The 25,224-nt window shown below is 36.2% G+C and overlaps 1 protein-coding gene across 10 annotated transcripts in view; it reads left to right on the top strand.

Annotated features, from left to right (window-relative positions):
- Positions 1 to 24,540, top strand: part of NIN (ninein) — a 107,992-nt gene extending 83,452 nt beyond the window's left edge. For 3 of the 10 annotated variants that reach the window (XM_027553717.1, XM_027553715.1, XM_027553722.1), the window contains 10 exons: positions 492 to 614; positions 1,876 to 1,989; positions 2,783 to 2,929; positions 6,891 to 7,070; positions 8,166 to 8,315; positions 9,246 to 9,293; positions 10,270 to 10,371; positions 14,905 to 15,105; positions 18,583 to 18,696; positions 20,831 to 24,540. In XM_027553717.1, coding sequence (XP_027409518.1) covers positions 492 to 614; positions 1,876 to 1,989; positions 2,783 to 2,929; positions 6,891 to 7,070; positions 8,166 to 8,315; positions 9,246 to 9,293; positions 10,270 to 10,371; positions 14,905 to 15,105; positions 18,583 to 18,696; positions 20,831 to 21,040 — 1,389 coding nt within the window. In that variant the 3' untranslated portion in view covers positions 21,041 to 24,540. Of the gene's footprint in view, positions 1 to 491; positions 615 to 1,875; positions 1,990 to 2,782; positions 2,930 to 6,890; positions 7,071 to 8,165; positions 8,316 to 9,245; positions 9,294 to 10,269; positions 10,372 to 13,684; positions 13,746 to 14,904; positions 15,106 to 16,712; positions 17,286 to 18,582; positions 18,710 to 20,830 lie in introns of those variants that run through there. The other 7 variants (XM_027553718.1, XM_027553716.1, XR_003513082.1 and 4 more) reach the window with 6 other exon arrangements.
- Positions 24,541 to 25,224: the final 684 nt, after the last annotated feature.

The raw sequence follows: 25,224 nt of genomic DNA, 5'->3' as shown, positions 1-25,224 counted from the left end.
CCAGTCAATTTAAGCATCTCCCAAAGTGAAGGGTATGTAAAATGAGCTGAAAAAGACTGATTGATTTATCTTTAAACTTGCCTTTGTGTTGGTTGATACATTATATGTGGTTGATGCCAATTCTGTATTCTTGATTGAAAAAAGATTTTTTTTCTAGTTAAAAAAGAATGGGGAAAATGTTTTGTCATATGTACCCAAGTTAAATTGATGACAGAATGGCAATATGTTATTTATTTTATACTGAAGGTAAAACAGAAGGCTGGGACCATTACTTAACAATGTCTGGTAGATTTTTGCCTGAGCAGACATTTCGGCAGTCAGTTGGAGAATTGAGAGAAGCAGGGGACATTTTTGTCAAAGTTAATTATAGTCCCCTGGAGTGTATATGTCCTTGAAAATAGATAGGGAAATGGCAACAGCCATGAAAATGTCCTGTCTATAAATACGTTCATGAGATGTGATGGGTGGGCTCATTTGTTTATCCCTTGCAGCTCTGCAGATGTCCTGATCTCTCTGACTTCCAGCAAAAAATTTCTAGTATTCTAAGCCACAATGAAAAACTGCTGAAAGAAAAGGAAGCTCTAAGTGAAGAATTAAATATCTGTGTTGATAAGGTAATAAAAATAAGACTTTACCATCGTCATATGGTATGTACCGTAATGAACATTTCTGTAATGCCAGGGGCATATGGGCCCACTGTGTTAGCCTAAAAGTCTCCCGGAACAGCATTTTGCTGGCGTTTTGTGACCTTAGAGCTCCTGAAGCCATTAGTTTTTTCTTTTATTGAAGTATAGTTGATTTACAATATTGTGTTAGTTTCAGGTATACAACAAAGTGATTTGGCCGTGTGTGTGTGTACTTCTTTTTTTGGATTCTTTTCCATTATAGATTATTACAAGATATTGAATATAATTCCCTGTGCCATACAGTAAATCCTTATTTATTTTATATATAGCAGTGTATATCTGTTAGTCATACTCCTAATTTATCCCTCCCACTCTTCCTCTTTGGTAACCGTAAGTGTGTTTTCCATGTGTGTGTCTGTTTCCGTTTTGTATTAATAAGTTCATTTGTATTATTTTTTTAGATTTCACATATAAGTGATATCATGTAATATTTGTCTTTGTCTGACTTGCTTCACTTGGTATGATAATCTCTTGGCCCATCCCTGTTGCTACAAATGGCATTATTTTATTTTTTTGTTGGCTGAGTAATATACCATGGTGTATTTGTATACCACATGTGTATTTATAATCCATAAAAATTTTAGGATTATTTGTTCTAGTTCTGTGTAAAAAAGTCATCAATAATTTGATAGGGATCACATTAAATCTGTAGATTGCTAAAGCCATGATTTTAACAGGAATCTAGATTAGTTGTTTAATAAATGTTAAATACAGTAATATAAAGATTGTCTCATTTTAATAATTATTGCTACTTGATGTATATTACTTAAATATATCACTAGTTTACTTACATATAACATGAATATTATGTATTTAAGGATCTGAAGCCCATTACATAGTTACTTTTTTTTCTACTATATTTTCCCTGCCAAATCCAGAAACACTGCTTTTGTTACGTTTGCCTTAATAGACACTCTCTGTTTTCCTATTGTGGCACACTCTTGGGATTTCTAATTGCCTTCCAGCCCTTCATGTCTCACCCACAAAACATGAGGCAATGAGAAAGAAAAATGGAAATCCCCAAAGAAAAGAGACTCTTCAAAATTAAAGAAAAGAGAGTCAAGGAAACGTTTGTCTTCTACCTTGCCCCAATCCACTATGTAAAGAGATGGTACTTGATGGAGGCATATGAATTGAGGCTAGACATATTTGCAAAAATGCTGTTACCTCTTTTCTTTTCCTGAAACAGTTGGCAAAATCAAGTCTTTTAGAGCACAGAATTGCTACTATGAAGCAAGAACAGAAGTCTTGGGAACACCAGAGTGAAAGCTTAAAGTCACAACTAGTGGCTTCACAGGAAAAGGTATGTGGACAATTCTTGTTTCATCCACATAGTTAATTTTTTCCTATATCTTCCAGCAGAACTCCAAGTGAAAACAATGTTCTAAGTGGATGTGGTCTAAAAGGGTTCAGAATGATTCAAGTTAACTAATATTTGACACATGTTACAGTATAATAAAATAAGTTGAACAGTGTTTCCTCCAAAGTTCATTATTATGAAATAATCATGAGATTGTCTCATCACTGTGAGATTATTTATTTATGAAAGCTTAAGAATAGTGCACAAAAATGACTTCTTATTTCTAATTTAGAATTAGCATTTCTCAGGCATGTTCATGCCCTATTATAGTTAAAGATATATATTGACATTCCATTTACCAATTTAAATTTTTAAAAATTGAAATATAAATGAGATATTAGCATGGAGTAGGGTTCTACAAAGATATGGTTTTATTTTAAACTGAGAGGTCCTTTGCAAAACAACACCACAGTCTAAAATGTAATTTCTACAATATTCAGTAAAATTATCTATTGTGATGCCAGCTGGTACTCCTTAGTTCTGTAAGATATCACTTGGTAATACACCAGATGACTGGACCAGCAGTACCTTGCTCAAGGTATATTTCATTATTCTCTTAAATATAACATAACATCCTGTAAAGATACATAATATCCTGGTTTGCCCTGAGCAACTGAAAAGAGCTGGATGTAGGAAGTAGAAACAGAAGGGACTTTGAAGTTCTTTGTCTTAGTTCATTCATACATGCACATGCTATAGCTGAGACCATGAGGATTTGTCATTTGTTCTGACGTAGGTTCAGAATTTAGAAGACACTCTCCAGAATGTAAACCTACAAATGTCCCGAATTAAATCTGATCTACGAGTGACTCAGCAGGAAAAGGAAGCTTTAAAGCAAGAAGTGATGTCTCTACACAAGCAACTTCAGAATGCCAGTGACAAGGTAATTTCTTTTCTTTATTGAGGTATGACTTTATACAGTAAAAGGCACACAGTTTTAGTTTATAACTTATTTTTACACATATATATGTACCTATATGTAAATGTGTATTTTACCTAGAATGTGTGTATGTATGTTTGTGTAACCACCTCCTAGCTCAAAATAAAGAACATTTCCAGCACCCAGTAGGCTCTCTTGTGTCCTCTTCAGTTGACAACCCCAAGGGAACGACTTCTCTACCTTCTGTCACCATAGGTTAGGGATGCTTGTTTCTGAACTTCACATAAATGGAACCATCAGTTCAGTTCAGTTCAGTCACTCAGTTGTGTCCGACTCTTTGCAACCCCATGAATCCCAGCACGCCAGGCCTCCCTGTCCATCATCAACTCCCGGAGGTCACCCAGATTCACGTCCATCAAGTCAGTGATGCCATCCAGCCATCTCATCCTCTGTTGTCCCCTTCTCCTCCTGCCCCCAATCCCTCCCAGCATCAGAGTCTTTTCCAATGAGTCAACTCTTCCCATGAGGTGGCCAAAGTACTGGAGTTTCAGCTTTAGCATCATTCCTTCCAAAGAAATCCCAGGGCTGATCTCCTTCAGAATGGACTGGTTGGATCTCCTTGCAGTCCAAGGGACTCTCAAGAGTCTTCTCCAACACCACAGTTCAAAAGCATCAATTCTTTGGCACTCAGCCTTCTTCACAGTCCAACTCTCACATCCATACATGACCACAGGAAAAACCATAGCCTTGACTAGACGGACCTTTGTTGGCAAAGTAATATCTCTGCTTTTGAATATGCTATCTAGGTTGGTCAACTTTCTTTCCAAGGAGTAAGCGTCTTTTAATTTCATGGCTGCAGTCACCATCTGCAGTGATTTTGGAGCTCAAAAAAATAAAGTCTGACACTGTTTCCACTGTTTACCCATCTGTTTCCCATGAAGTGATGGGACCGGATGCCATGATCTTCGTTTTCTGAATGTTGAGCTTTAAGCCAACTTTTTCACTCTCCACTTTCACTTTCATCAAGAGGCTTTTTATTTCCTCTTCACTTTCTGCCACAAGGGTGGTGTCATCTGCATATCTGAGGTTATTGATATTTCTCCCGGCAATCTTGATTCCAGCTTGTGTTTCTTCCAGTCCAGCGTTTCTCATGATATACTCTGCATATAAGTTAAATAAGCAGGGTGACCATATACAGCCTTGATGTATTCCTTTTCCTATTTGGAACCAGTCTGTTGTTCCATGTCCAGTTCTAATTGTTGCTTCCTGACCTGCATACAGATTTCTCAAGAGGCAGGTCAGATGATCTGGTATTCCCATCTCTTTCAGAATTTTCCACAGTTTATTGTGATCCACACAGTCAAAGGGTTTTGCATAGTCAATAAATCAGAAATAGATGTTTTTCTGGAACTCTTGCTTTTTCCATGATCCAGCAGATGTTGGCAATTTGATCTCTGGTTCCTCTGCCTTTTCTAAAACCAGCTTGAACATCAGGAAGTTCACAGTTCACATATTGCTGAAGCCTGGCTTGGAGAATTTTGAGCATTACTTTACTAACATGTGAGATGAGTACAATTGTGTGGTAGTTTGAGCATTCTTTGGCATTGTCTTTCTTTGGGATTGGAATGAAAACTGACCTTTTCCAGTCCTGTGGCCACTGCTGAGTTTTCCAAATTTGCTGGCATATTGAGTGTGGCACTTTCACAGCATCATCATTCAGGATTTGAAATAGCTCAACTGGAATTCCATCACCTCCACTAGCTTTGTTCGTAGTGATGCTTTCTAAGGCCCACTTGACTTCACATTCCAGGATGTCTGGCTCTAGGTCAGTGATCACACCATTGTGATTATCTGGGTCATGAAGATCTTTTTTGTACAGTTCTTCTTGTATTCTTGCCACCTCTTCTTAATATCTTCTGCTTCTGTTAGGTCCATACCATTTCTGTCCTTTATCGAGCCCATCTTTGCATGAAATGTTCCCTTGGTATCTCTAATTTTCTTGAAGAGATCTCTAGTCTTTCCCATTCTGTTGTTTTCCTCTATCTTTGCATTGACCACTGAGGAAGGCTTTCTTATCTCTTCTTGCTATTCTTTGGAACTCTGCATTCAGATGCTTATATCTTTCCTTTTCTCCTTTGCTTTTTGCTTCTCTTCTTTTCACAGCTATTTGTAAGGCCTCCCCAGACAGCCATTTTGCTTTTTTGCATTTCTTTTCCATGGGGATGGTCTTGATCCCTGTCTCCTGTACAGTGTCACGAACCTCATTCCATAGTTCATCAGGCACTCTATCAGATCTAGGCCCTTAAATCTATTTCTCACTTCCACTGTATAATCATAAGGGATTTGATTTAGGTCATACCTGAATGGTCTAGTGGTTTTCCCTACTTTCTTCAATTTAAGTCTGAATTTGGCAATAAGGAGTTCATGATCTGAGCCACAGTCAGCTCCTGGTCTTGTTTTTGCTGACTGTATAGAGCTTCTCCATCTTTGGCTGCAAAGAATATAATCAATCTGATTTCAGTGTTGACCATCTGGTGATGTCCATGTGTAGAGTCTTCTCTTGTGTTGTTGCAAGAGGGTGTTACAAGGTAATTTTTTATATTTTGCAAGTCAAAAGACCATGGGTAAAAACATTTTGATATATAAAGTGTCTGATTTTAATATATCACAATGCTGCATCTGTTTGCAAATAAATTAAGAATATATGTAGACAGCATATCAAAAAGCAGAGACATTACTTTGCCAACAAAGGTCTGTCTAGTCAAGGCTATGGTTTTTCCAGTAGTCATTTAAGGATGTGAGAGTTGGACTATAAAGAAAGCTGAGCACCGAAGAATTGATGCTTTTGAACTGTGGTGTTGGAGAAGACTCTTGAGAGTCCCTTGGTTGCAAAGAGATCCAACCAGTCCATCCTGAAGGAGATCAGTCCTGAATATTCATTGGAAGGACTGATGCTGAAGCTGAAACTCCAATACTTTGGCCACCTGATGCGAAGAGCTATCTCATTTGAAAGGACCCTGATGCTGGGAAAGATTGAGGGCAGGAGGAGAAGGGGACAACAGAAGATGAGATGGTTGGATGGCATCATTGACTCAAAGGACATGAGTTTGAGTAAACTCCAGGAGTTGGTGATGGACAGGGAGGCCTGGCGTGCTGTGGTTCATGCCGTCGCAAAGAATCGGACATGACTAAGCGACTGAACTGAATTGCTTTTGTCCTACCTTAAAAATTGGTGCTAAATTCAGCTACTTTATCTCCTGCTGATACTTTTTTTTAACTGTGGTTTTTTAAAAAAAAAAACAATAGTTTCCATTTAAAAAATTTACTTTGGGGCTGAAATGTTTTTCAAAATGAGACTGTACCATTTTTTTTCTTTTTCATGTTTTGGCTTGAAAAGCAAAAGGCTTATCTAGTTGTGATACCTTAAAAAAAATTTTTTTAAAGCATCTTTCAGGATCAAAAAAAAAAAAACCACTGTGGTAGCTTAAAGCATATTCCTGAGTTCAGGCCTCAATTATATGGATGATACGTGCTTTGGATTCTAAAAAAAGGATATGATTGCATATGTGAAAATGAAAGTAGAGTTTGGCATGTGAACCCTTTCAAGTTAGCTGTGCAATTCAGAGTTCTCTTTGTGTCCTGTGTTTACCAAAATAATGCTTATATGGATTCAAAGCATAACTTCATAAGAATGAGGTAATCTTTAAGGACACTAGTCTCTGTGCACTTGGGTCCTATGTGGAACTGGGCATTGCCCTACAGTCAGCTTTGCTATTAGATTTGATAGAGCTGTTTTGCCAAAGACCATTTAAAACAGAATTTCCGAACCTTTTTTTAAAATAAAAAACTCAAGAATATTGTTTTACTTTTATCTATATATACCTGTGCTCACTCACATTAGAAGACACTCAAAAAAGAAATCAGCTTGTTTTTTAAGGCTTAACTCTGTTAATTCTCTCTTAAGAACTGGGCCCCAGAAATAGGCATCCATCCATCAGGATTCCATAACCAACAGCAAAGGCTGTCCTGGGACAAGCTGGATCACCTGATAAACGAGGAACAACAGCTACTTTGGCAAGAGAATGAGAGAGTCCAAACCATGGTACAGAACACCAAACCGGAACTCATACACTCCCGGGAGAAGGTAACTTGAAAAGTTGCACGTGGTAGCCTAGGTTTGTAAGTCAATGTTTGATATGATGGCAGTGATTCTAGGGTATGGATTTGAGTATTCTGGTGTGGCAGGCTTATTTTAAGAATGTATAATTTATCATTTACTTGCAATATAATTTTATCATGATATGTTTGTATACTATTTTTTGTATAAGCAGTTCTATATTAAATCTGTGATTTTATAAATGGAAATGATGTAACCATACATTCCTCCCTCATTCAAATAGGCTAGCCACCAAGACTGGTAGTACAAAATGGCAAAACTAAACTCAAATCTTGTTGGTCTAACTCCTTGTAAGAGGAAAAGTTGCCCCTCTTTAAAAACTCAGCATTTCAAGGTTAAAATGATATTTAAAGATCATTTTTTCAGGGGATGTTTAAATGCTTTACCTCTGCTGAGCAGTCAAGCAATTATTTTTTTATTTATTTTTAATTGAAGGATAATTCCTTTACAATATTGTGTTGGTTTCTGCCATACATCAATATGAATGAGCAACTATTTTTAACCTATGCTTAAATAAATCTTTTGAGAAAGAACTCTTAGGAGTCGAAGATATTCACTAGAACTCCTACCCTGTGCCAGAAACTGCTATCACTAAAGTTGCAGTGTTAAACAAGACTAAACATGGTTGCTGTCTTCATGGAACTTAGCTGATGTAAATGCACTGTTCAGGTGTGAACAGTCCAATACAGACTCAGAGGAACTGTCACCCCCTTCACTCCTAAAAGTTATGCTCATGTCAGGCACACAGGTGCCTACAGATTACATCTGTTTGCTTGGTGGCCACATTGCTCTATTGACTCTTAGTGCTTTGGCTGAGCCAGAAGTCCCCTCTTCCCTGTCTGATGCTTAGTGTTGGATCAGGCTAAAAATAGATTAACCTAGAAAGGATCTTTTGAAATCCAAAAAAGTAAGCTTCAAAAATTGGCAGACTTGACTGGAAAAAGCTTTTTTAATACAACAAAACCCAAGCACTGAATAAAAACTTGCATTATGTTAGCTTTTTGTTTTTCCTGGCTGGGTGATTATATTAGCATTTCTTCCCCTTATACTGGTTCTTGTTAGGTCCGTCAGCTGGAATCCAACCTTCCTTCTCCTAAGCACCAAAAACATCTAAATTCATCAGGTACTGTGAAGCCCACAGAGCAGGAGAAGTTGAGCTTAAAGAGAGAATGTGAACAGTTTCAAAAGGAGCGATCTCCTACTAATAGGAAGGTGAGTTTTTGAGTTAATACCACGTGGCTATATGCTGACTCTGATGCATCCCTAAATGTATGTTTCTTCCCCCGAGTGCTTCCAAAGAAATGACTAATGGCCTATTTTGCTTCTTCCTTTTATCTGCACTTTTGTCATCTTGTCAAAGCAGTATCATAGTTCTTTTTGATTGAATGATCGCTAAAAAGGAGCAATTTAAGTTTTCATAAAGAAGATGGTTAATCATCTTCAAGGTATATAAACTTTTATAAGTTAGTAAAACATATATACCTGAATATTAGGAACATTTTAATTTGGTTAACTACTGCTGTATAATAAAAAGACAAAACATTCATGTCTCGGTTTCTGTAGGTCAGGAATTTGGAAGCAGCTTAATGGAATGATTTTGGCTCAGGGTCTTTCCTGAGGTTGCTGTCTAGATATTAGCTGAGGCTGCAATATCCGAAGGCTTCACTGGTGCTAGAGATCATCCACTTCCAGATTTACTCAGATAACGTGTTAGGAAGAGGCTTCTGTTCTTTGCTGGCTGATTGCCAGAGGCTCAGGTCCTCCCTACCTGGGCCTTTTCTCAGGATGTCGCAATGAGTGATACAAGAGAGAGATTCCAGAAGACCACGATGGAAACCGTAATATGTTTTATAAACCAATCTCAGAAGTCACACAACATCACTTCTGTATTCTATAAGTCACACAGACTAACTCAGGCATAGTGGGGGGAGGGGACCAGGCAAGGGTGTGACATAGAGATCACTGGGGACCTGCTTAGAGGCTGGCTACCACATGGTTAAACCTCTGTAACATGATTCCCTTTGCTTTGTATTCTTTGTTACATTAAGTTTGAGTTCTAGACCAGTGTTACTGTGGGAGTTCTTGGTATTTGTTTTCCTTTCTTTCTTTTTCTAAACTAAAACTCAAGAGTTTTCACTACAGGCACACCTTGGAGATATTCCGGGTTCAGTTCCAGACAACCACAATAAAGTGAGTCACACAAATTTTTTAGTTTCCCAGTGCAAATAAAATTATGGTTCCATAATTATGTCATTTAAAGTCTAGGTTATATTCAAGTAAACTTTTCAAAAAGATGTTGGGTTTCATCCAGCTGCTCACCAAGGGGAAAGTCAAATGATAGGTTTTAAAATAACAATGAATTTAAGTGTGCCTGGAAAGCATACACCCGAATTCCATTTAACAGTTCTTGCTACTCTTCTCAGCTCTTTTGATGGAGGCAAAGATCAGCATTCTAGAATTGTGTCATATGTTTTCTACTTAGCAATATTCTGAATCCTTGAGTGTCCTCTAACTCATTAGATTCTCATAAGATTCTGTACCAAAGAGAATTCCAAAAGTGGATCCTCATAAAACTTTCAAATTTCTTCTTTAAAATTGAGAAAAGAGTTAAATAAATCAGGTTTTGTGTACTCTATTTTCAGACGTTTTTCTCTACTGCAGATCCATAGTAGATGATCATGAATTCAGTTTAGTGAAATACCAGCATTTCAAAAATTTTTATTATAGTTTCTTTACAATGTTGTGACAGCATCTTTAATAAAATATACTATAAAATATCAAAGTGCATGGCTTGTAGTAGGGATAAGTATTATTTCATGGAAGTTTTCTTTTAGTGATGTATACTTACAACTGATTATGCATGCATATGTACTTGGGGGGGGGGGTGTGGGTGTACTGGGTTGCAAGATAAAATGTATTTCCTACAGTGAGTGGCACTGAAGTTTGAAAGCTACCTGCCTCAGGACTCTGTTCTATGTGAGGAGTGGTGATTTAAGCTAGACTAAAATATAATCAAGGCACTGAATTATTTGTTGTTTTCCCTTGATGAATGAACTCAGCTTTCTTCCAAGAGTTGAGATTTCTGATTAGTGTAAATTTGTCAAAAAAAAGTAGAGAGATTCAGGTTGTTTTCTTTTTTTTAAGGGAGTTTTATGTTTTTCAACAGGTTAGTCAGATGAAATCCCTTGAACGAGAATTAGAAACAATTCATTTGGAAAATGAAGGCCTGAAAAAGAAACAAGTAAAACTGGATGAACAGCTAATGGAGGTAAGTTTTTAAGGGAAATGACCTGACTGATCTGATCTGATGAAGAATATTTTAATCCATGAATGACCTATTTGTTGAGAGAGGCTAACATAGCATTAAATTCCTATTACGAAAACAGTGAAAATCTAAGTACATTGCCAGGCTGGACTCTTTGGTTTGTCTTACCAAGTTTGATAGATATTTTTGCTAATTACACAGCCAGAGAGATATATACTGCTTCACAGAAGAAGGAATAATAATAATAATGTTGACAATCCTAAAATGCAAGGATTTGTGCCTCAACAAATTTAAGTGGCAGGGACTCTGTCCAGTACTGACCAAGAGGCTCAGAGCTCTCTTGCCAATGCTGTGGTTTTAATAGTTTCCTGATACCTCCCCCAGTGTAGTGTTTTATAGATGTGATGTGCTCTGTTACAGCCTATTCGGTTAGGAAGTACATTCCAGGAGTTTAAGAGCATTAGCATTTAGACAGTTAATTTTCAAGTGTTGCCACTGTTCATTTCTACATTTGTAACTCAGCACTGCCTTGGAAGAGGTACATCTGTTAAATATGAAAGTGGATTTGTAAAACTTGTCAGCTTGGACATTGAGTTTCTAGTCTAATAGATTGCTTTCTGAACACCAAGTGCAATTATAAAGTTCTGGGTACATTTGAAAAGACCCTGATACTGGGAAAGATGGAAGGCGGGCGGAGGAGGGGACGACAGAGGATGAGATGGTTGGATGGCATCACCGACTCAATGAACATGAGTTTGAGTAAACTCCGGGAGTTGGTGATGGACAGGGAAGCCTGGCGTGCTGTAGTCCTTGGGGTCGCAAAGAGTCGGATACAACTGAGCAACTGAACTGAACTTTCATTTTTTAAAGCCCAACTCAGCTGTATTTTTGGAAACAAACAAGTGAGAAAGAAAAGAAGAAAAGAAATTTAAATCAGCTAGGGTGTAATTATTATCCAAATAGATTGTAAATGTTGATATGTCAAATAAGGCATCTGAATAGTGTCTGGCTCATGAAGACACTTAATAAAGAAATGAATGAATGAAAAAAAAAAGTTCTGTGTATACAAATATTTTAAAGCCAGAATTATAGGAACAGAGATATATAAATATTTTCTTTCATGAAGCTGGACACATGCAAAGGTAATTACATTTCAATAGATGCTTGGTTTTTAAATATGAAATATGGGCAAACATATCGCATTTACATTTAAATGACCACTAAGGTTTCTGTCAATTTTATGTTCTCTGATTTATCTACTAATAGGGAGATTAGTGAAACTATATAAAGAATGAATTCCAAACCATATTTGCTTTTCCTTCTGCATATAATAAATGAATTTATTAAAACTCTGAGCTGCAGGCTGTGTTTAGATGTAGATATGCTTTTCTGATGAAATAATTATATACTCTAATGAATGAGATATCTGAAGCCACACATGACATGTCTAGTACCCAGCTGAAAAGTAACAGGGTGTACTTAATCACTGTTAGATCCTCTGCAAATGTCCTTCCAACAGGCTGAGTCTTCTCCCACCTGCTCTCTTTGGCCTCATATGCCCCTTTCTCTCCCAATCATACTTTACATGATTAGTCATCATAAGCAATTTCCCCTCATTACTTTTCTCCCTGATCTAGTAGTAAATATTTGGTAATGGATGAGGGAAATTAAGTGTTCTTGGCACTGGAGCTGAAAAAAGAAAAAGCATGAATTTTTAATTGGAACACTGTAAAGAACACCTCATACACTATTCTAATGAAACTTCCATTGAAATAAGACTGAGCTGTGAACTCTGTGCAGACATATAATTCTTTAGCAGCTTTATTAAATGTAATTCACACACTGCACAATTCATTCATTTAAAGTGTCTAATTCAGCGGTTTGGGTATATGACATTGTGTTTTAAATTATACTGTGTGTGTGTGTGTGTGTGTGTGTATATATATATAGAAATATATATATACATGAACGATTAAAATGGCAAATTTTGTTAAGTGGCATTCAGTGGCATTAATTACATTGTCACCATGTCACCACTACTTCTAAAACCTTTCATCACCCGAAACAGAAACTCTAAACATTAAGCAATAACTCTTCATTTCCCCTTCCCACTGGACCTATAAATTGGATTTTTATTTATGCTGTGATATCTAAAGATTAGGCCAAATTTGAGGATGTACAGTGGTTTTTCACACCATTTTTTTTGCCCAGCTTACCTGGGGATAGGTACATTCCTCTCACTCCAGCATGGATTCTTATCAGGTTTGGGGGAGGGGCAGTAGGCAGTCAGGCAGATAGTCCTACATCAGAATCTTTGGTATCAAGGAATTTAGGGAAAGCTTTCTAGGTGATTCTATCTGATGTATACACTCCCTTGGGGGAAGGAATTTTTTCTCACCCCTATATGATAGTTTAAAATCACTGATTAATATAACACATACCCTTGCTGCTGCTGCTAAGTCATTTCAGTCGTGTCCGACTCTGTGCGACTCCATAGACGGCAGCCCACCAGGCTCCCCCGTCCCTGGGATTCTCCAGGCAAGAACACTGGAGTGGGTTGCCATTTCTTTCTCCAATGCATGAAAGTGAAAAGTGAAAGGGAAGTCGCTCAGTCGTGTCTGACTCTTATTGACCTCATGGACTGCAGCTTGCCAGGCTCCTCCGTCCATGGGATTTTCCAGGCAAGAGTACTGGAGTGGGGTGCCATTGCCTTCTCCGACACATACCCTTACCCCAGGGCAATTAAAGATCCCAAATTATTAGACAAGGAAATGGAAGAATTTGCCTCCCACTCCATGGTTTTTTCAACTATATGAGGCAATGTTCCATAAACAATTTGTTTTGAACACTTAAAAAGTTAAAGACTGTTAGCAGTTCTTATAGTTTGGTGTGTACCTCTGATAGCCAATAGTTCAGATACTTTAACAATAAAAATGTTTTATGGTTTATATCCTGCATCTCCACAAGGCAGGGTATTTAACATCAGGTCTATTCCATACTGCACTTGAAATCTTCTGAATTATTGTATTGGAATGAATTGAGGTAAAGAAGCAAGCTCATAAACCAACCAAATTACAATAGATGAGGAAGTGGCTACAAAATTAAGAGCTGTTTGACATTTTAATATCTGTAAAATTTATATACAGAGAAATGTAAATGTTAGTCAAATTAAGTTCCTACTGACTGGAGCATATGTGTAAGGTATATAATATACCCTGTTTTATACTGTTCTTTCTCTTTATAACTCATATTTTCTTTCTCTAACTCCTGTAATTCTCTTTTGTTTTTGTTTTATCTGTGGCTAACCTGTACCTAGAACTCTGTGGTTGGAACTAGCAGAGAAGGGTGCAGTTCTCTGCCTGAGATAGTGTGTGAAGGTAGAACATTCTCTTTCAATGAATTTCATAGCATGGAGACATCTCATTAAACCCCTTTTTCATGTAATCATTTCTACTACTATGACAGTTAATAAATACTTAAGAGCCAATATTCAATTTCATTTAACTCTGGAATACATCTGTTTACATTTCCATCAGGATTTTCCTCTGTATTTAAAGACGTAGTGAAGAAAATCATCCCACTGATACAAAATCAGGGGATCATAAAGTGGTGGGTTTTCTAAATCTATAACTAGCAATATTTCAAAATGGGTAATAACCCACCTCAGAAATTTAAATTTAAGGAAATGGATAGTGGCTCTGAAGTTTCATGATAACATTTAATTCTAGTTGTGTCTTAGAGGGCCTTTTTCCCTTCTCACATGCCTGGGGGTGCTTCCTCATGAGTTTAGTACTTGGTCATATTTGTTGCATGTCTTCCATTGAGCTCTGTGTCTGCTGAATGTGTCCACAGATGTGAAGTGGCATGCTTCACTGACCAAATGCAGTGCTTTCTTTCCCTTGCCCCACATTTGATTGGCATGTGATACACGTACCATTTCCTCATTGTCTTGAATAAATCCTTTCATTCCATGTACTTCAATTCCCAAATATTCTAGAATATCACCTATGTCCCAAAATTGCCTGTCTGATAAACTAAGATAGATTAAAATAATTTGAGATGCAAGATGAGATTTTCAAAACAAATTGCTAACTTAGAAAAAAAGTAGTCATTGAACTGCTTTTAAGAATCTTTATGAATGGTAAGTGGCAAAACCCTAGAGCATAACCTCTTTCTGCCCTTTGCCTATTCCACCATTTTTTTTTTAAAAGAGGGATAATTAAATGTTCTAGTGTGGGAAGAAAAGAGGAAAATCCAGACATATGTGCACCATGTGCCTCATGTTTAATTGTTGCTTAAGATTGAGAAGTACAGTGTAAGTCTAAAACTTTTAAGGCCTGCTTATTCATTAAATGTATTAAATGATTTTTTATTCTTACTTGGGATCATGTGCTGCCTGTTTTCAAGTTATCAGTAAGTCTGAGAGGCCATTAATATGAATCCATAGACTTCCTTTCTCTCTGCCTGCTACTTTCAAGGCAGCTCTGTGACTGAAGGCATGGTAGCTGACTAGGGCTTTTTGCTCTTATTGTCCAGATGCAGCACCTGAGGTCCACTGTGATGCTTAGCCCATCCCCTCATGCTTGGGAACTGCAACTGCTCCAGCAGCAAACCTGTCCAGTGGTTCCCAGGGAGCAGTTTCTGCAGCTTCAACGTCAGCTGCTGCAGGCAGAAAGGATAAACCAGTGCCTGCAGGAGGAACTTGAAAATAGGACTTCTGAAACCAACACACCACAGGTATGACGATCTTTTTCTAATAGTAAACGCAGATCACCTAATTCAATTTTACCTGTTTGGAAGTTACAACAGTTCAAAGGTGGGGATGAAGAACCTCAATCTTTTGTCAGTTACACCTTACCTGTATTACAAATCCACAGAACTGCAGTGCTGTTTTGGCTTTGGTCTTGGTTTTTGTAGTGCTACTTTTGAGCTCTCAGCTTCTAAGCTGGGTAATTAAGAGTTCTGGGTCTCATGCAAGTTGCTAAGCGATGATGAAGTGTCAGGCTCACTTGAGCATACTGTGCAATTGACCTAACATTCTTGTCTGATGCCAAAAATATTACAGAATTCAAGTGCAGCTCTAGGATATGTATTACTAACAAAGCATCCTGCGTTTTCTTGTACTAGAGGGTGTGGCCTGCTGAGTTCCTTGGAATTCACAAATGGGGACTTTTCACAACTATTAAAGTAGAAAGTGTTATCAGTGACTTTTTTAAGTTGACAAAGTTCATTTAACTTATTTTTTAAATGATCTAGTTTGAAAAACTATTTTTAAGAAAATAAAGTTCTTATTTCTCTTCCCTTTGAAGTAGCATTATCCCAGCTCACTACCAGACACAATCTTATATTACCTAAGTTTTCAAATAGTTAAATTTTCTTTTTAGTGCTTCATTCATGATCCTCTTCTTTCAGAAGTCTCTTAATTCTTCCTTAGAATTAGGAATAAAATTAAAAACACTCCTTCATTTGCAGAATTCTAGATTAGTTCATTCTAGTTTGAATAACTCTTCTGTTTTCAAAATGTACCTTGCCTTTCAGGTGACATTTGACAAGGAATTTTCTAACTGTTTTCCTGTAATCTGGTCACAGTGGCTTTGCAAAGTCATATTAGCACCATTAATTATACATTGGAGCAATTTTGTTTTCTTTGCCTACTAGTATATATCTATGCTTTTGCATGATGTAGTCATCATCTATTCTTTCTAACAAGGGCTTAAAATCCATGTTTTTCGAAGCTTCCTACATTCAGTTTCCAAGTACTAAAAGTTAATTCCAGAAGTAAAATTGTGATGGTAGGTATTGGACAGATGCTTCATTATAGAAGTGAATCATAAAACTTGACCTCAGTTTTTAATAGACATTTTAAATCAAATGATCAAAGATCCTACTCATTACTCTCATATATACTACTTTAAAAACATGCTCCTCCCAACCCACCTACCAGTGTTTAAAAGTAAAAAGTATCCCTTTACTTCAATTACTTGAGGATTAGATAGACAAAAACTGTTAAGACTTTTGTACTTAAAAAGAGAGAGAATTTTCTCCAGCCAGATGGCAGAGTGGACTGCTTATTGCTCTCATGAGAAGGTGACAGCAGGCTCTCTTTGTTTCTGGTAACTGAGCTGACACCGATTTTAAGAATACAGAATGTTGTTAGAATCTGCATGTTGTCTCTGTGTGTGGAGTGATATGATTTCTTCTGCCTTGTGTTGCTTCGCTTGCATATGTAGTATTGATGTGTGCTTTTAAAAATTGTTTGCATTATAAATGTGTGAATTTAGATTCCCCCCAAAAGCATAATCTTGACATCAGGGTGAAGTGTACCACTTGCCTTCTTTCTCTAGGCCTTGCTACCGGAGCAGCGAGCAGTGCATGCAGATTCCTACAGAAGGATTGGGCACCTGTGAAAACTGGGCTGTTATTGATGGCATTTCTTACCATGGCAGATACTCAAATGCACACATGCACACACACCACGCAAATATAGACATAAGCTGAGAAATGTTTTGGAATCAAGTGCTCTTTTAAGTTTTATTATTAAGCCTTTGCAGTATTATGTTTCTTATTTATGTGAATCAAATTCACAAATTTCAGCTTGTTACACTTAATTATACCATTTAAAGAGTATGAATTTGAGATTCTTGAAAGGATGTGAATTTCGTGAATCAAATTCACAAATCTCAGCTTGTTACACTTAATTATTTATACTATCTAAAGAGTGTAGCTTTGAGATTCTTGATGTATTCTATATATTTTCTCATCCCATACATTGTAAATATTTTTAACAAAAGGTACTGCTTTTATATATGGAATTTGAAGAAAATCAGGATTATTTATACTGTTTTATATAAGATGTATAATACTTTTTTGACAGGAAAAAGGAAATTTTTGATGGAATAAAATAAATTTTAAATATATGACTGCTTTTGTTTTTCCTCTTTCCCCACTCTTTTGCCATGCCCCATGTTCTTTGAATTAATTATCCAGGTTTTTTGCTTTGTTTTTCTTTTTCTTTTTTTTAAGGCAAGTCGAAATCTGGCATTTTCCATTTATGTTTGAATTTTAAAAAGCCATTGTACCTTTTAAAATATAGGATTTTTAGATGCTCTTAGGACCTGGTTTCTTAAAAATTCTGCGTTAGTCTTTTCCCTACTACAGTTTTTATCTTTAAATTAGTTGCATGGCTTAGTTGTTTCTTTTATGTTTGAATAAATGCTATTGTTTAATACACAAACTGTTGGCTTTCACCTCACATTTGGTCATTCTTTGTGCTTTTTAAAGGACACTTTGGGGTATATTTTTAAGGACAGGTTATGCCATCAGCTACTAACACCTGAGTCTTAAACATTTGAAGAACCTTTTAATTTAAACCTTTTAAAGAATCTGAAATTCTTTATGTGAACATTTTGGTAGACCGGGAGAAGGGGTAGTCAGTTGCACTCTAAATCTTGTTCTAGGTCCCTTTGCACTCCAAAACCCACACACACCTTAATCCATCACTGTTGTATAAGGAGAGGAGGAGAAGCCAGCGTCCTTTTTCTGCCCTATTGTTTCATCTAGGAGCTCTTTATGGGGAGAAAATTTTCAGTTTTAAATATGTTCTAATGATAAGTTCATCCTCCAATACAGGTATTTGCTCCACATTGACAAGTCAAATTAGGAAACCAATAATTAGAAGAACTAGTGGGAAGAGGCTACTAGAAACACTAACACCCTCACAGTAACCAGCCATTTCAAAGATAAAAACAGACACACGTACTGCAAGCTGATTGGAAATGTTAGGTGGTCCTGAATAAACTCAGTTTTTATTCATTTTGTTGTTGAAAGTCCCACAGTATTGCAAAGACCCAAATCACAGATGAAAGGTTGATAACCGTATTTTAATTTACTTTGGATACCTATTTTACTATAATAAGTACACATAGATCTTAAAGTATTGCTTTTAAGAATTTTGCTTTATCTCGGGGGAAGATGGTAGCACAGGTAAGAGTCTTTTTTTTATCTTTGATTTCTTTCTCTGATAGGGTTACCTTTCTAACCTGTGCGACCCATGCAGTGTTCAGAACTCCCATTTCATCAGAAATCCACCCTTGCTATTCAAAAGCAAACATTTGCTGTCCTTTCTCTAGGCATCTTATGGGGAAAATTAACTACTAGTGCTTTCTCATGGCATAATTTTCAAATAACAATACAATTTTTTTTCTTTTCCTTCAGGGAAACCAGGAATACCTGGTAACTGTCATGGAGGAACGAATGTTGGAAGTTGAACAGAAATTGAAACTGGTGAAAAGGCTTCTTCAGGAGAAAGTAAATCAGCTCAAAGAACAAGTGAGCTTCCCAGGTCATATCTGCCCACCCATCTCACCTTCTGCTTTAACTCCAGTTTTAAATTCCTTTATTGCTACTAACTTGCTAACTTTTATTGTCTAATAAAGGCAAACTCTATTATAAACTCCTAAATTAGAAGAATTTCTAAAGCATTTCTAATGAGGTTCAAGCCAAATTGAATTTTTATAGATTTTTTTTTCCCCAAATAAACAGAAATTTTATGTTTGTAAAAAATGGGGGATAATAAATGTAACTTTAGTTTTTTTGTTTGCAACAACTACGACAACCTCAAAATCTAACTTGTGGCTATAGCCAGACCCCAAAAGGCTCTGTTTTGAATAAAAATCTGGACTCTCAAATTCAGGACCACCAAGTAGGCTGATCCTTCTTTCCTGCTGGCAGCAGGTGTGGCCCGAGTGCTTATAAATTATTTGTGCATCCACTGAAGAGACATAACAGAAAGACTACTTTCTAGGGAATGTTATAACCTCTCTGAAATCTGAGATTGAGACAAACTGTGGCAGGGGGTAGGAGGGTAGAAACTGCCCAGCCTGGATTTTTAGACATGTAGAATCTGAGAAGAATGGTGGACAGGAACTTTCCTGTGTCCTAAATCTTAGTACACAGAATGGAGAGAAAGAGAAAGTCCTGTTCTTACATTTATTGATTCAGTCCCTTAATCATTTATTCAACACATAGTCACTACATGCCAGGTTCTGTTCCAAGTACTAGAAATACTAGCAAAATCCCTGCCCATATGGAGTGTAGTTCACCTACATGGTACTAACCATTTGGCAGTACTTCCAGTAGCAGTTCAAAAACAAGGAAAATGGGTAACATGGGGTGTGGACATCTACAAACACTTTGCCATTAACAGTACATCCTATTCTGGGAGAAGCAAAAGAAACTAGAGAGGGAAGAGTAGACAGTAGAGGGTCTTAGTGCTAAACCGCAAGAGTTTGGATTTTGTTGTGTAGTGGATAAGAGTCACTGAAGTGTTTTTTAATAGAAGGGAAAGAGGAAAGGTTATACACTAAAACAGTTTAATAGAAAATAATGTTAGTTTTATGTTAAACCTGCCAGTCACCTAGGTCCTGGGCTTCTGTGTGATAGTCTTTAGCATTGCTGTTTGAAATGATATTATGTAAATTAGCCATGCCTTAAGTTTTCTTTATTACCTTAAACCTTCATACTTGTGGATGCATTGCCTGAAACTGGGTGTAAAATGAGGAGTTAAAGGTATAATAAGGGAAAGGGGATTGGAAGATATTAACTAAGGAGACCAAAGATCAAATTATCCTATTCTGCTGAAGAGTGTTCCCACCCTAACCAAGACTATATATTTTAACCATAAAGATTAGAATATCTCTTCTAGACAAGGTTTTATTTTAAAAGGAAGTAACTGCTGAATCTTTGTGTTATAATGCTGCTAAGTCACTTCAGTCGTGTCCGACTCTGTGTGACCCCATAGACGTCAGCCCACCAGGCTCCCCCGTCCCTGGGTTCCTCCAGGCAAGAACACTGGAGTGGGTTGCCATTTCCTTCTCCAATGCATGAAAGTGAAAAGTGAAAGTGAAGTCGCTCAGTCGTGCCTGACTCTTAGCGACCCCATGGACTTCAGCCCACCAGGCTCCTCCATCCATGGGATTTTCCAGACAAGAGTACTGGAGTGGGGTGCCATTGCCTTCTCCATGTGTTATAATACATGAGCTACATTTTAAAATAATCAGTAGGTTGTATGTAGTTATGAACGGGAGACAAGCATCTATTGTTAATAACAGGTAAACAGTTCACAGCCTCAGAAATTTAAATTATAAAAGTATTGTGATATTTTTAGAGAATGAATAAAGAAATAATACCTAGGCTGAAAAATACCTTCACGTTTGAGCCCTCAAATATCAATTTGTCCTTTTATTAGTGATTTCTACAAACAAATTATGCAAAGAAACAGCCTGGAATAAGTGGATTTGTTTTACCTGTATACCTGGTACCAGGTCTGATATTAAAGCTGTATTGTAAAATAAAAGAATATAACTGATAGAAGCCATTTGCCTTTATAAACAACTGTCCTTATGTCAGATCTTTTAAAAGAATAACAGAAATGGAGTCAAGATGTTTCTGGTTCTGTTTCCAGCTCTGCAAGAATACTAAAGCAGATGCAATAGTGAAGGATTTGTATGTGGAAAATGCCCAGTTGTTGAAAGCTCTGGAAATGACTGAACAGCGACAAAAAACAGCAGAGAAGAAAAATTACCTCCTAGAGGAGAAGATTGCCAGCCTCAGTAATATAGTCAGGAATCTGACACCAGCACCACTGACTTCTACACCTCCCTTGAGGTCATAGCCAAGCCAAAGGATGAACAATTGTGCACTTTACTGAAATGGATGGGACGTTTCAGATGTTCTCTCAACTGTTGTTGTTGTTTTCTTAGAAACCTTTAGTGGCTTAAAGTTAAGCCTAACCTAAAACTTCCAGGAACAGAATTAAAGTCTCTATTCACTGTAATTAGTTTTTATAAATAGACTGTAATGGAAATTGCAAACAAATATTTATTTCACTGAACTATTCCCAAGCTTTGAATTTTTAAAAAATATTTTAATAACCATCAAGAAGGTGATATGAAAACAATTCAAGAATTTTAAAACCCCAGTTTTGAATGAGTTTTTGAAAATTACTATTATGTATAAATTACTATTATGTATACGTTATATATAAATTGCAGATTTTTAAAAATTGAGATATTATTGATTGTTTTGATCTTTATTTTAAAACCAAATGTATGTCTTCTCATACACTTAAATATGGAAGAGTCATTCTGTTTCTAGTAGTTTGGATTTTTTAATTGTTAGACTTTCTGTTTGGTAACAGAAACTAGAGTCAATAACCACTGAGGTCAGAAAAGGCAGAATTCATAGAACTCTACCTTCTAATACCTATGACAGTATTACCACTCTTGATGTATTACAGATATAAAACTCATTTACTCAACTGCACTGTAAACTAATGTTAAAACTTTACTTTCTTTAAACAATCTTTTTTTTTCCTTCTTAGAAGTTTCTTTGGGAGTTTGTCTTCTAAGAAATGGATAAAGCCACATTCTTAAAACATTTGAACTATAGGGTAAGCACTGAACAAACTGCTTTGGAGTAAACAGCTAATCCTAAAAGAGAGGAAGCAAACCATGTGGATTTTTCTCTCTTTAAGGTCTTGGAGTTGGTGAACTTATATTTGGGGTTTCATCAAAAACTCAGGGAACAACACTTTAAGTCATCTTCCTGAAATACTGTAGGGCTCTTTAAAAATTTGAAATGTATAAAATACATGACTATTTATTTGTTGTATATTTAGAGCCATAATGGGATTTTTATTTCTACATTTTTAATGAATTTAATTTTCTGGGGAAAGGGCCTTGCTCTTAGAGTTAAAAACCTTTTAACTTATGGAAGAGTTGTTATTTGCTTGTTTGTTTAATGTGGGTCAAAATCTCCATGCTTCCTATTCCTCTGTACCTTGAATCTGATCATAGAATTTCATACTGTAATAAGAACTGGCATGCCGTCTGAGGTAAAGGAGTGCCAAATAGAATTTTCCAATCAGTCTCAAGACTAGAACATTATAGCGCAGTAAACGTTCTGAGTAACTTTTTTCCCCAGGTAAAATCCCGGCTTCTAGCCAGGAATTGGTTGGTAAAGAACTTACTGTGTGTGGGACGCAAACAGAGCTTATCACAGCCACCTATTTGTTTTTGTGGAAGAGTAATTAGATCACAAAAATTCACTCTGCTGTATTAGAGGAAAGTCAAGTCCATCAATTTTTTATAAGAGGTATCACAGCAAAATCAAACACTACCTTATGGGCAGGAACAAAACATGAAGCAAACTGCTAAAGAAAGCTCTATTATCAGAAATCCCCGATTTCCCCTGGAAAAGAATTAATTTTAATCCCTCCCTATAGTTATATTTAAAAACATTTGATATCTGCTGTCATACTTTCCATAATCATTTTTGTCCAGTGCACACATTACTAGTAAACTCAACTACTTGTATGGCATTGACTAACACTTAAAAACTGTGGATAGGCCTAGGTTAAGATCGTAAATAAACTAAGATCGTAAATAAAAAAACACCTGTGGTGTTTTTATGTGATATGCTTTAAGTTATTCAAGGCTATGCTTTAAGTTATTCAAGGCTTTTGCCATCAGAACTGAAAACCAAGCATATTTCTCAAATAGATGGCTTACCATATGATCACATATGTTGTATTTTTATCTTTATTTTTTACATTATGAAAAGTGTAGGTTAATTTGTTTATTTCTTATAAGTCTGTATTTATATGTATATAAAGTGCTGTACAATGCGTGTAAATATGACTTCTGGAAAGTTTGACTACATTTAGAATCCCTTTATCTAAAATCAAAACGCTGCTCAAATGAAAGTTAATTTAATATCTAGGTGCTTACTTTTTGTTTTACTGAACTTAAAAGACTGGAAAAAAGATTAACACAAGAAATAGAGTTACCTTAAATTTATATATTTGTGCAGCAGATTATTTTTGTAGACTAGAGTGGGAATTTAACTGGCAATTTATAATATAGCTTACAGCTTTTAAAAGAATTTAAAGAAATTAAATTTAAACTATTAAATATTTAGATTTTGCTTTTAGACTTTATAATAGAACTCCTTAAAATCATGTTATATATTTTATAGTCATTTAATTCCTAGTTTATTAAAAGTACTGGTTGTTAAATTCACTTGATTTCTTAAGAACAGTTATTTAAATTAGTTTTAGGAGATAAGATCTTCATTTCAAGGAAGGAGAATCAAGTTTGCCATTATGATAATGTTACCCTTAGAAAGGGGAAATGTGAATAATAAAATCTACATTGTTCTATTTTGCTTTCTTCTGCTTTTTAGAAGCCTGAACTCTTAAGCTCAAATTTGTAAGGGGAGAAAAGTAGATGGGGAGGGTAGAACCAACCACAGTATTTATTTTTCTAAAACTTAATAAACCCATATTTTTAAAAACTATTGTAAATGTGAATTCTTCCCAGATGCTTCAAATGCATTGTTTATATATTTAACCTTAAACATATGTAGATTACAAAGTCATAGGCTTTCAAGGTATAGGAGGAGTTCTTACAGGTCTAGCATTTTGATAATGTACCAATACCCAGAGTAGGTATTATGATGAGGAACTTTTGGTTTTTTAAGAATGAGTAAAACTTCAATGTGTGAAAATGAATTTTTTATTTTTGTGATTTCTTTTTTTCTGAGTGAAGGAAAAGAGAAATGTGTTGCTATTGTCAGAATCTTAAAGATATTCCCACTCAAGGTAAGGCTAAGTGCTTTGTGATAGTATTAAACAAGTCTTGTTTTGAACGGATTACCAAGTGACTAACTGAAATGGTATAAATTATGCAAGCAATGCCAAAACTAAGTCAAAACCTAATAGCCAAAGCATTCCTTACTTAAAAGTTATTAATTATATCATGTTTGGACCTATTTGAACATCTCAGCCCTGTAAAACATTTTTGGTTTTATGACATATGGATAGCACTTTAACAATAAATCTATCCCAAGTCAGCTTTTTGTTTCTCAGATTTTTTTTGAATGATATACATTATATCTGTTCTTATTGGAAGACATTATCACAGCATGATTGAAAGGAACATTAGTTTTGTAAAGGAAAACCTGAGTTCATCTATAGCCATCGCTAGAATTCTTTGCATGTAAAGATAAATATCTGTATGTTTATATTGACTTGGTATATTTCATCTTAGCCATTCTATCCTAGAATTATTTTACCATGAGCTTAAAATGTAAATAAATAATTTTGCAAATATGGCCCTTGTTTTCTATACACCATGAACTTTTGTAAACAGTTTCATATGTTTATCATCGGTTTTTAGAGTGAAAGCATCCAAACATTGCACTAAACACATTTTACAAATGCAGAATCTCTGGAGCTCCCACTCCAGACCTACTGACTCAGAGCCTGCATTTAAACCCCCCTGCCGCCCCGAGTCCCAGAATGATTTGTATGTGATCTAGAGCACTGCTTCTCCATTTCTGTCACAGAATCAACGACCATCACACCAGCCAGTTTGAGATCCCTGTGGTGCTTCATAATTTACTTCTAAAATCCTGACAACCTTGGGTGAGGCCCTACTTGAGATTTTGGTTGCTTCAGGCATGCCTTTATTTCACTTGGCCATATTTATGGGTGATTCATAATTTTCAGTTATTTGCCACTACTGGAAAAAAAAATTGACCTAAAAGCACATTAAGTTAATAATACTGAGTACTGAAATATAGAATGGAAATATTGGCCAAATGAGACCTCACAAGCCATGTTTTATTTATGAAGCTTTTATACCAATCTCACACTGCCTTTATGTTACAGGAACTATTATTAACCCCATTTTACAGGTGAAAAAACTGAAAATTAGCAAAGTTATGACTTACTCAAGGCCACACAGCCAGCTCAGTAAGGAACTCAGGACTCACTAGGCAGGTTTGTCTGTTCTA

This window comes from Bos indicus x Bos taurus, chromosome 10 (assembly GCF_003369695.1).
Source record: "Bos indicus x Bos taurus breed Angus x Brahman F1 hybrid chromosome 10, Bos_hybrid_MaternalHap_v2.0, whole genome shotgun sequence".
NCBI classification, from domain to species: Eukaryota; Metazoa; Chordata; class Mammalia; order Artiodactyla; family Bovidae; genus Bos; species Bos indicus x Bos taurus.
This window is presented reverse-complemented; position numbering and strand designations above follow the sequence as displayed.